Source organism: Sceloporus occidentalis, unplaced genomic scaffold (genome assembly GCF_023333645.1).
Source record: "Sceloporus occidentalis isolate IW3139 unplaced genomic scaffold, rSceOcc1.0.p SCAF_2, whole genome shotgun sequence".
NCBI lineage: Eukaryota > Metazoa > Chordata > Lepidosauria > Squamata > Phrynosomatidae > Sceloporus > Sceloporus occidentalis.
The window spans coordinates 244,104,644-244,115,981 of NW_028316982.1; the positions used below are offsets into that span (position 1 = coordinate 244,104,644).

The 11,338-nt window shown below is 43.2% G+C and overlaps 1 protein-coding gene across 1 annotated transcript; it reads left to right on the forward strand.

Annotated features, from left to right (window-relative positions):
* The first annotated feature begins 6,142 nt into the window (after nt 1–6,142).
* LOC149319900 (uncharacterized) lies at nt 6,143–11,137 on the forward strand. The gene is made up of 3 exons (XM_089508458.1): nt 6,143–7,357; nt 9,040–9,124; nt 11,001–11,137. The coding sequence occupies exons 1-3, from the start codon at nt 6,167–6,169 to the stop codon at nt 11,135–11,137; spliced, it is 1,413 nt and encodes a 470-aa protein (XP_089364584.1). The 5' UTR covers nt 6,143–6,166.
* Nucleotides 11,138–11,338: the final 201 nt, after the last annotated feature.

Below are 11,338 nucleotides of genomic sequence, written 5' to 3' on the forward strand. Positions count from 1 at the left end.
ATGCAGGAACACACAATCAAAGCACCTCCGACAGAAGGCCATCCAGCCTCTGCTTAAAAACCTCTGAAGGAGAATCCACCACCTTTGGAGGCAGTTTATTCCACTGTCAAACAGCTCTTACTGTCAGGATGTTCTTTCTAATATTTAGGTGGAATCTCTTATACTGTAGTGTGAATCATACATAAAGAAAGATTAGACTTAGAAGAAAGAGGCATGCAAATAGAAGGAACATCTACAATTTAAGATATGCAGATGACACCATACTACTAGTAGATTCCAAGCAAAGGCATGGAATGATTACTGAAGAAAATCAAGGAAGAAAGTGCAAAGGCCGCTTTACAAATGCCATGAATTTCATAAGGGTTTTCCTGGGTAAGAAATACTCAGAGGTGGTTTTGTCAGTTCCTTCCTCTGAAATATAACCTACATCACCTGGTATTTGTTGGCCATTTCCTATCCAAGTACTAATTAGGGTTGACACTGCTCTTCCAAGATCAGATAGGATCTCATCCCTTTAGAATGCTTTTCATATAATGGGTTTGCTATTAACATAGCTAGGATAGGAACATTTTAGTATGCACCCAATTTTAAAATGTGCAATTTGGAGTAAACATATTAATTTTAAAGAAATTATAGGATCTAGTTTCTTTTCTTTTTTTAAAAAAAAATTGGCTGTGCTTATGAGGCGATACTGAAAAAAGCAGAAATGCACATAACAGAGGAGTTTAGTGGCTGAGGCATCCCTTCATGCATTGATTTGGTTGCTTGCTTTCTCTTGATTGCTCAACAGCAGGACCGAAGCTGCTGACACAAGCTGGCACTCATCTGCTGACAATCTCCAACAAATATATCATTGTGATTCCCCACCTTCCACCTCTTTTGAGGATACAGGGGTAGCTCCCTAATAGACAGCAGCTGTTGAGAGAACTTGTGACAAGTAAATTGAAACTAGAATGGAGACAATATTGTTGTCACATGCATTACCTAATTGGTACTTGATGCGCTCCTGGGGGATTTTAAAGCATCCATTAGTCTTCACCTTGCTGAAACAAGGGGTTTCTCTCTCCAGCAGCAACCTATACTCCCTGCTGGGAGCCAAAAATGCTTTCTACATTAAAAGGGAATGTGTAATGGGTTGTGAGCTAAGTCATCTCCGTTGGCACCACTCAGTTGTTTTGTTTTCTGATAACATATTCTGTCCATCACAACTGGGTGCACATTTAAGTTCTCTGCATCATGGTTTCTACATGCAGTGTATTCAGTTTATTTTACTGTGTTTGTACTGGCAGCTGCTGTCAGTGGGCAATGGATCTGCTCTGTGTTTTATTTAGTCCAGATTTTAAAGAAGTGATCCAAGTTGCTGAACCTATTTGAGGGGATAAGCACATTGGGTAGCTCCTTTAAAGTTTAGACTAAAATCCAGAGTGGATTTCCAGTGACACTGGTATGGGAAGCACAAGCCACCACTGGTGGCTGATGGCTACATACTTAAGCTGCTTCCAGTCTGAATTCAAGGTGCTGGTGCTACTATTTAAAGTCCTAAACTGCCCTGGTGGCGCAGTGGTTAAATGCCTGTACTGCAGCCATTCACTCAAAACCACAAGGTTGCGAGTTCAAGACCAGCAAAAGGGCCCAAGCTCGACTCAGGCTTGCATCCTTCCGAGGTCGCTAAAATGAGTACCCAGACTGTTGGGGGCATAATTAGCTTACTTGCTAATTAGCTTACTTGCTGTTCACCGCTATGATCTTTGGAATAGCGGTATATAAATAAAACAAAAAAAATTGGCACCTCAATACTTGAAGGAGTGCATCTTCTTGTATACACCTGTCCATGCACATCATGAGCTGCTGCTCAAGTATTTTCAGGGATGAACTTCCTTGTATCAAATTCCCTGTATAATCCCTATGGCACCTTAAAGACTAACAGGTTTTACTTTTTCTTTGGAATTCTTTGCAATTTTTTTCCCTGATGCTAAAGGAGCCTTTCTCTCTGTCCCATAGAGACAGGGGCAACACGGTGAGGAAGGGCCGTGAGAGAAGGCCTTCTGTTGTGGCAGTCCAGTTGTGGAATAGTCTTCTTTCAGAGGCAAGATTGACAAAAAGATTGATGTCATTCCTGCACCAAGTAAAAACACAGCTTTTCACTTAAGCCTCCTTTTGCTCCCCCTGTTTCTTCTTTATTTTCTCCTTCCGATTTTGCCAATTACATCATTACAAAGATCACTACCATTCGGTCGGAGTTGACTCTTTCTGATTGTGTTCCCACCATTAATCTCCTGACTCCTCCTGCTAACAAATTCTCCGCATTTTCTCCCATTTCTCTGGATGAATTTTCTATGCTGCTGAACTCTTCCAAACCCACAACCTGCTCTCCTGACCCAATTCCTTCTCATCTTCTAACCTCCATAGCTCCTTCTTTTTTGCCCTCCCTCCTCTACATCTTTAACCTCTCTCTTTCTACTGGCTCCTTCCCCTTGGTCTTTAAACACGCTCTAGTCTCCCCCATTCTAAAAAAACCTTCTCTCGACCCTTCTTCCTTGTCTAGCTATCGCCCAATTTCTCTTCTTCCTTTTCTTTCTAAGGTTCTGGAACGAGTCGTCTATTCTTGCTGTCTTGAGTTTCTCGAAACCAACTCCATTTTGGACCCCTTCCAGTCTGGCTTCCACCCACGGCACCCCACAGAGATGACCCTCACCAAGATCTCAAATGATCTCCTGCGGGCCATCCTTGTCCTCCTCGATCTCTCTGTGGCTTTCGATACCGTGAACCACTGTCTTTTAGTTGACTTACTTTCTGACCTCGGCTTCTCAGGCTCCGTTCTCGATTGGTTTACATCTTATCTGTCAGATAGATCTTTTGCAGTGGTCTCGGGTGGCCAGACTTCATCCTCTGTTCCCCTGTCTGTTGGAGTTCCTCAGGGTTCTGTTTTGGGTCCCCTCTTGTTCTCTCTCTACACACTGTCTCTTGGTAATCTTATCAGTTCCTTCGGTTTCTCTTATCACCTGTACGCTGATGTTACCCAGCTGTATCTGTCCACCCCTAACCTTTCGCCAGGACTTGAGCAGCAAGTTTCATCTTGTCTGACAGCTGTCTCCCACTGGATGTGCCATCAGTGCTTGAAGCTCAACATGTCCAAGACGGAGCTTCTTGTTTTCCCTCCTAAGCCCACCCTTCAATATTCCTTTTCTATCTCTGTCGACAACATCTATATTCAGCCGGTTCAGGAAGCCCGCAGTCTTGGCTTCATTTTTGACTCCTCTCTGTCATTTATCCCTCAGATTCAGGCCACAGCCAAGGTCTGTAGATTTTTTCTCTATAATATTTCCAAAATCCGTCCATATCTCTCTGCTTCTACTGCAAAGACTTTGGTCCATTCCCTAGTGGTCTCTCGACTTGACTACTGCAACCTTCTCTTGGCAGGGCTTCCTCTCTCTCACCTCCACCCATTGATTTCTGTTCAGCTGCTCGTATTATCTCACTCGCTCGTCAGTATGACCATGTCTCCCCTCTGTTGTCATCCCTTCACTGGCTCCCCTTTTCCCTTCTTCATTTGGAATAAGCTTCTCCTGCTTACCTTTAAAGCCCTGCATGGGCTGGCCCCTCCCTATCTCTCTGAACTTCTTTCTCCCTACATCCCCACTCGTTCCCTCCGTTCTGGTAGCCAAGGTCTCCTGTCCCAGCCCAGGATTTCCATGGCCCCATCCCGGATTCATCCCTTCTCCCTTGCTGCCCCTCACTCCTGGAACCTCCTCCCCTTACAAGCATGACTCAACACGTCTCTAACCAGCTTTAAAGCCGAGTTAAAGACCATATTGTTTAGGGAAACGTTCCCAGGGAGTCTGTGATTGTGACCTGGTTGTTCTGATGCTTGATTCAGTACTGGATATTTGTTGTTTTACTTGTTTCTTATGATGTTTTTAATTTGTTGTTTTAACTTCTAGATTGTACGCCATAGGCAGGCTTTTATATATTTTTTATTTTACCTGGTTTTGTACAGCGCCGTGTACATTTACAGCGCTTTATAAATAAAGCTAATAATAATAATAATAATAATAACAATTAAGCCTCTATGGTCTGATTTTATCTATATCTGCACATGTCCATGCTTTGAATTGTCTTGACTATTTAACCTATCTTTTAAAAAGTTTTTTAATTGTTTAATATTGTTTAAAAGTACTCTTATTCTTTAAAATTGTTTTGAACTGTTTAAATTAATACTTATGCATCCTTAAGATACTAGTACATAAGGTAGAACATAAGGATTCCCACCTTTGTGATAAAGCTTTACATGTCACATTAATTCTCACACATGCATATCATGAGCTGCTGCTCAAGTTGTTCAGGAATGAACATCCTTGGATTAAATTCCCTGTATAATCCCTATGGCACCTTAAAGACTAACAGGTTTTTATTTTTCTTTGGAATTCTTTGCAATTTTTTTCCTGATGCTAATTCCAGGTTAAAATCCACATTAATTTTGTAGGTCACTGATTCATTCAATGCATGCCTGTAGGTTTTATGGCACACAGTGTACAACTAGGGGTTGGGAAGATGGATAATCAGCTCCCCAAAAGCAAAGCCAAGAGATGGTGCCAAATGTGTTCACTATCCAGCTTATACCATTGCAAGATTTAAATACCTCTTGTAGTTCTCTGCTGTTGGAAGGAATGCAGGGAGTTAGGTTGGAGGTACCACATCTGCTCCAGTGATAGGACTACACATCCCCAATGCATAGTCTACATGAATCCATCAGGAGACCATAGAGATCATATTTAAAAGATCATGTTCTTCCAAGACCAGACTGTCTTGAGTGGCAGTCTAAACCCAGTCAACTGCTTTGCAACTTTTAATTATTCTAATTATGAAAGAGAGGTTAGAATGTACCTTTCTTGCTAAAGGTCCATAGGTAGGTAAAGACTTTTTTGTTTTGGCAGGCTTTCAAAGTCTGATTGCTCAAGGAGATAAGGCATTGCATAATGTACTGGATTTTCTGTTTTCTGTATTCTTTATAATGGTTTATGTATTCAAGAGGTTTTAAATGGTAAGTTCAAAGGCTTTCATGGCCAGCATCCATAGTTTTTTGTGGGTTTTTCGGGCTATGTGGCCATGTTCTGCTAGAACATGCCCACATAGCCCAAAAAACCCACAAAAAATCTTTTAAATGGTAATTTAAAACTACTGTTGGTAGTTTAATTACAAGTATATTTCAACCTTTGTATGTAGTAAATATTTAGTGGTGATGATGATGATGATGATGATGATGATGATGATGATGATGATATCAGTTCCCCATTGTCTCATCCGCAGGATAATATATTTTATTCTGTTGTCTTTGTCTCTTTTTGCATGGAACATTGGTTTATGCAAAAGCAGCCAGCAGTTTTGGTCTACTGCAGAAATGTGTTCCTAGAGGGGAAGTGTCCGTCTGCTTCTGCAATAAAACAGATGGAAATGTTTCCTAAATCAACTCTTCCTCATGTGAATGCTGTCCTTAACATTTATGCAAAATTTGCAAGCATTTAATACCAATGCTAGTTAACTTGTAACTCTCTTTCCATTAACAAAAGTTAACAACAAAACTTACATTGGTTAGAATCCTGTTGGTGTTATGCCCAGACCTTAAGGGCAACCTGTTTAACCTGAGAGCATGTAGTGGAAATCTCCCTCCCAGTGGACTTATTCAGAGTAGGGTTGATACAGACAAAGAGACACCAAATTTGGTTGTAGACACTATGCATGTAACATTTATTGGGATACATAGACATAACAAATTCAATTATATATGACCTAGCATGTATAACAGAGACCTGGTTAGATGAGGATGGAGGAGTTAATCTATCTCAGCTTTGCCCACCTGGTTTCCCTGTGCAACATCAGGTGAGATCTGGAGGGCGAGGAGGTGGAGTTGCAGTTGTATATCGTGATTCCATCCCCCTGACCAGATGCCCCCTCACACAATCTACGGGTTTTGAATGTGTTTATTTAAAATTGGGTAGCCGAGACAGAATAGGGATTCTGTTGGTATACCGCCCACCCCACTGCACAACAGTCTCCCTTCCTGACCGGAGTGGTCTCGGGGTTGATATTGGAATCTCCACGTCTATTAGTGCTAGGGGACTTCAACATCCATGCTGGGACTTCCCTTTCAGGAGTGGCTCAGGACTTCATGGACTCCATGACAACCATGGGTCTATCCCAAGTAGTATCTGACCCTACTCATGCTGCTGGGCACACCCTGGACCTTGTTTTTTGTGCTGGGTGGGATGATGATGATCTTGGTGTGGTGGAACTCTCCACAGTTCCATTATCATGGACAGATCATTATCTGGTCAGGTTTAGACTTACTGGGACTCAGAACCTCTCCACGGGTAGGGGACCGATTAGGATGGTCTGCCCCAGGAGGCTGATGGATCCAAATGGATCCATGAAGGCTCTTGGGGAGTTTCCTATCACCTTGGCAGGCGATTCTGTTGAAACCCTAGCCAGCCTTTGGAATGGGGAAATGGCCAGAGCGGTGAACACAATCGCTCCTGAGTGTCCCCTCTCACAGAGTGGAGCCAAACCAGCCCCCTGGTTCTCTAGGGATTTGATGTTGATGAAGCGAATGAGAAGGAGACTAGAGCGACATTGGCGAAAGACTCGGAGTGAATCTGATCGAATACGGGCTAGATCCTATTTGAAAGCCTACTCTTTGGCAATGCGGGCAGCAAAGAAATTATTTTTTGCTACCAGCATTGCATCTGCAAGGAGCCGGTCAACAGAGCTGTTCCGAGTGGTCAAGGGTCTTTTACACATTCACCCTCTAGTAGAAAATGCAGACCACTCAAAGGCTCGCTGTGAAGAATTTGCTCAGCATTTTGCAGATAAAATCACTCAGATTCGGTCCAAATTGGATGCTACAATTAATACAATGTCAGTGGATGTTACTTTGGCTCCTACTGGTCCAGTGTTAATGGATACTTTTCAACTTGTGCCGCCTGATGATGTGGACAGAATCCTTGGAAAGATAAGAGCCACCACATGTGTCTTGGACCCTTGTCCTTCTTGGCTTATTAAACAGGCCAGAGGGGGACTGACTGAGTGGGTAAAGGAAGTAATCAATGCCTCCCTACAACAAGGCAGAATTCCATCCTGCCTAAAGGAGGCTGTTGTGAGGCCTCTGTTTAAAAAGTCATCATTGGATCCCACAATAATGAATAACTATCAGCCAGTGTCTAACCTACCATTTCTGGGCAAGGTTCTGGAACATGTGGTGGCTTCCCAACTCCAGGGGTTTCTGGATGAAATGGATTATCTAGATCCATTTCAGTCTGGTTTCAGACCTGGTTATGGAACAGAGACAGCCTTGATCGCCTTGGTGGATGACCTATGCAGGGAACTGGACAGAGGGAGTGTGTCCCTGTTGGTTCTTCTGGACCTCAAAGCAGCTTTTGATACCATCGATCATGGTATCCTTCTAGACCGCCTCTCTGGGATGGGGCTTGGAGGTACTGTTCTACAGTGGCTCCGTTCCTTCCTGGAGGGGCGAACTCAGAAGGTAGTACGGGCGGACTCCTGTTCGACCCCTTGGCCATTGACCTGTGGGGTCCCTCAAGGTTCTGTGTTGTCCCCTATGCTGTATAACATATACATGAAACCGCTGGGAGAGGTTGTCCGGAATTTTGGGGTGCGATGTCATCAATATGCAGATGACACTCAACTCTACTACTCCTTCCCACCTCAATCCAAGGAGGCAGTCCTGGTTCTAAACCAGTGCCTGTCTTCAGTAATGGACTGGATGAGAGCAAACAAGTTGAAACTTAATCCAGACAAGACAGAGGTGCTCCTAGTCAGTCGGAAGGCAGATCAGGGAATAGGGATCCAGCCTGTGTTAGATGGGGTCACACTCCCCCTGAAGACACAGGTTTGCAGTTTGGGGGTAATCTTGGACTCAGCTTTAAACTTGAAGGCCCAGGTCTCTGCTGTGACCAGGAGTGCTTTCGCACATTTAAAACTTGTGCGCCAACTGCGCCCGTTCCTTGAGAAGCCAGACCTGGCCACGGTGGTACATGCCTTGGTTACATCCTGTTTGGACTACTGTAATGGGCTCTACATAGGACTGTCTTTGAAAAGTGTTCGGAAAATTCAACTGGTTCAAAGAGCTGCTGCCAGGCTGTTAACAGGCGCCGATTACAGAGCCCATACAACTCCCCTGTTGAAACAGCTTCATTGGCTGCCAGTTCGTTCCCAGGCACAATTCAAGGTACTGGTTATATCCTACAAAGCCCTACATGGCTCAGGTCCACATTATTTGGCAGACAGTTTCTCCTGGAATGAACCTGCCCAGACTCTGAGATCCTCTGGAGAAGCCCTTCTCTCCATCCCAACACCTTCACAAACACGTTTGGTGGGGACACGAGAGAGGGCCTTCTCAGCGGCTGCCCCTAGACTCTGGAACTCCCTGCCCAGGGAGATAAGAACAGCTCCCTCCTTGATGGCTTTTCGAAGGCAGGTGAAGACCTACCTGTTCAAACAGGCATTTAAGGAATCACTATAAGAACAGGCAGGAATGTTGGACTAGTTTAATCATTCTGTTTAATGCATGTCATTTATCTATTTATTTTTTAAATGTTTTAATTGTACTTTTTGTTTGTTTGTTTGTTTTTTAATTGCTGTGAAGCCGCTCTGAGTCCCAGTCCTGGGAAAAGAGTGGAATATAAATAAATAAATAAATAAATAACAAAAACAAGTACCAAGAGAGCTCTCACACACACCATTCATACAATACTCACATGGTGGCACTTCACTGAAGTCGTCGATCAGTCGCCCTTCATGAAGACCGTGGGAGTCCTGTTGCCGTGGATTCAGGAGCACACCTCTGGTTTGGAAAGCTCTCTCTTTTAAGGCTTTCTGCTTCTCCACTTCTAATGTCCACTGCCCTTTGGCCTTCAGACAGAAATTTCCTTGATTGATGAGTTCTCTACATATGTCCATGTCCAAACATTCTGTAACTCCTTGCAATTCGTACCAACCCTTGGATGGAATGTCCTTTCCTTATAGACAACACTTGGCAGCTACATCTTGGTTTTCATAGATGTGCCATCACCTCACCAGCAGGTTCAGAAATCCTCGCTTTGCTTGCCAGGTAACTCCCATATCATACATTGCAAATCTCCATTTTGTTCAGTCTTCTAGTGCCACTTTTCACTCATACAACCATCCATTCCTCACATTGGTATGTTATCTTTGCATAAGTTTCTCTATGGAAGTCTTTGAACAAAAATGTCCAATGTGGAATGTTTACATTCAGTTAAAAGTTGTGCATTGTGCAACCAGAGGTGGGCATGCAGGGCTATTGAGTATATGCAAATATGCATTGGGGCCCATTCACACTACACACTTATAGCTCTGTGATTCCACTTTAACTGCCATGATTCCTTCCTATGAAATCTTGAAATTTGCACTTTAGGGAGGTGTAGTTTGAATACTCTAGCAGAGAGCTCTACTGCTTCACCAAACTATGGACTCTAACACACCAGCAGCATTCTCTATGTGATCACATTAGCATTTAATTCCTTTTAAGTAAATATAAAGTAAAGAACCACTTTAATATGGCACACTTAAGAGAAACTAAGTATTGTAGCTAATTATTCCTAAAAGTGACTTTCCTAGCCCAGGATAAATGCTAAGTCAGAGTCAATAAAGCCTCACCAGACTGCACAACTTTTCTCTACAATTTTCCTCCGCCTACTCATCCAAATGAGAACAGACCACGTTAGGTAAAGGGACCAAAACTTACACTGAGAAACATGACATTCCTCTGCACCACAAGAAACTGACATGTCAGAAAATGTAGTAGGAAAACAAGTGACTGAAAAAGAGAAATGAAACCATGCTCATAACAGAGAAAACTATGCTTTCAAATTAAAAAGATTCTCAGGCAAATTACTCTAGAAAAGGAAGGCAGAGAAAGAAAACTGATTTGTCTATTTGCACATGTATATATAGGCATATACATATTATTCTGAGAGACAGCATGGTGTAGTGGTTTGGGCATTGGACTATGACTCTGAACAATAGGGTTCAAATCCCCACTTGGCCGTGAAACCCACTGGGTGACCCTGGGCAAGCCACACACTCTCAGCCTCCGCCTTAAAATGTAAATGTAAATGTTTAATGTTTACTTGTTTATTTTCTTTTAAAACATTACATTTTACCAAATTTTCACTATAACCACAGGAGACTATGTATCTGTACATGTGACATTGTAATTTAAAGGTATGATTTTCATTTTACTAGTTGTTTATGTCACAACTATTACAATTACATTCAGTGACATGGGAATTATGATTTACAAGCAACATTAGTACAAAAACATTACCAAATGTTAGGAAGGACCGAATCAGGGGAATTTAATTAGCTCAAATATTAGGAGAGGCGTGTCCTAACAACGCACGCAGCGGGGTCAGGTCCCTATGTATATACAAGAGGTCATCTAGTCCAACCCCAAGAGACAGAGACTCAGATGCCAATGAGATGCAATTAAAATATGAACATTTATTAAAGCCACACAACAATAGGGATCTCTCTCTCTCTCTCTCTCTCTCACACACACACACACACACACACACACACACACTCAATACTATAGCAAGGGAGGGGTGAGTTCGGGAGTAAAGGAAAAGGATAGAGGCACCGTTGGGATATTTACCTTAGGAGTCTTCTCCAAAGCGATGGATGTGAGGGGTGGTGGATGGTGAAACACAGCCATAGGAACAGGAGAGAAAGCGGCGACCACGGTGGCTATGAGCAGAGTTCCAGCGGGCAAAGCTAACTAGAGGCCTGAGAGACAGTGAACTTTGGCTTAGCTCGAGTGATTTCAGTGGAGCCCAAGGCTCAAGGCACGCAAGCTCAGAGCGAAATGCTCTACAAGCAAGGAACTCAGGCAAGGAACAACTGCTCAACAAGCCCACTGAAGGGTGAAAAGTGGGGTGCTTATATACTGCTAAACGTATCCTCAGGCGATGGCTGCCTGCTGGACAAAGGCTTTGATGACTTATCTTTGTCTAAGCCTAAAGTTAAACAATGGCTGTACAATGCAAGAGGTCTGACACTTTTCAGGAGAGCTGATACCTTGATGGCTGAGCCGTTAAGTTAATCACTGGCTCATTTAAGAAGGGAGCCACATCTATTGTCTTCGTGTGTAGGTTTCTGCGAATCTGGTTTTGCAACTCCCAAAGACTTCCTCTGAAAGGTTTTAATTCTATCTTATTCCTGAGACCATGCCTCGGCCAGGTAGCTGTCTACATGGTCTGCTCGCCTTTAGGTTAATGGCAGCTGGCAATGGGGTCAGTCAGGG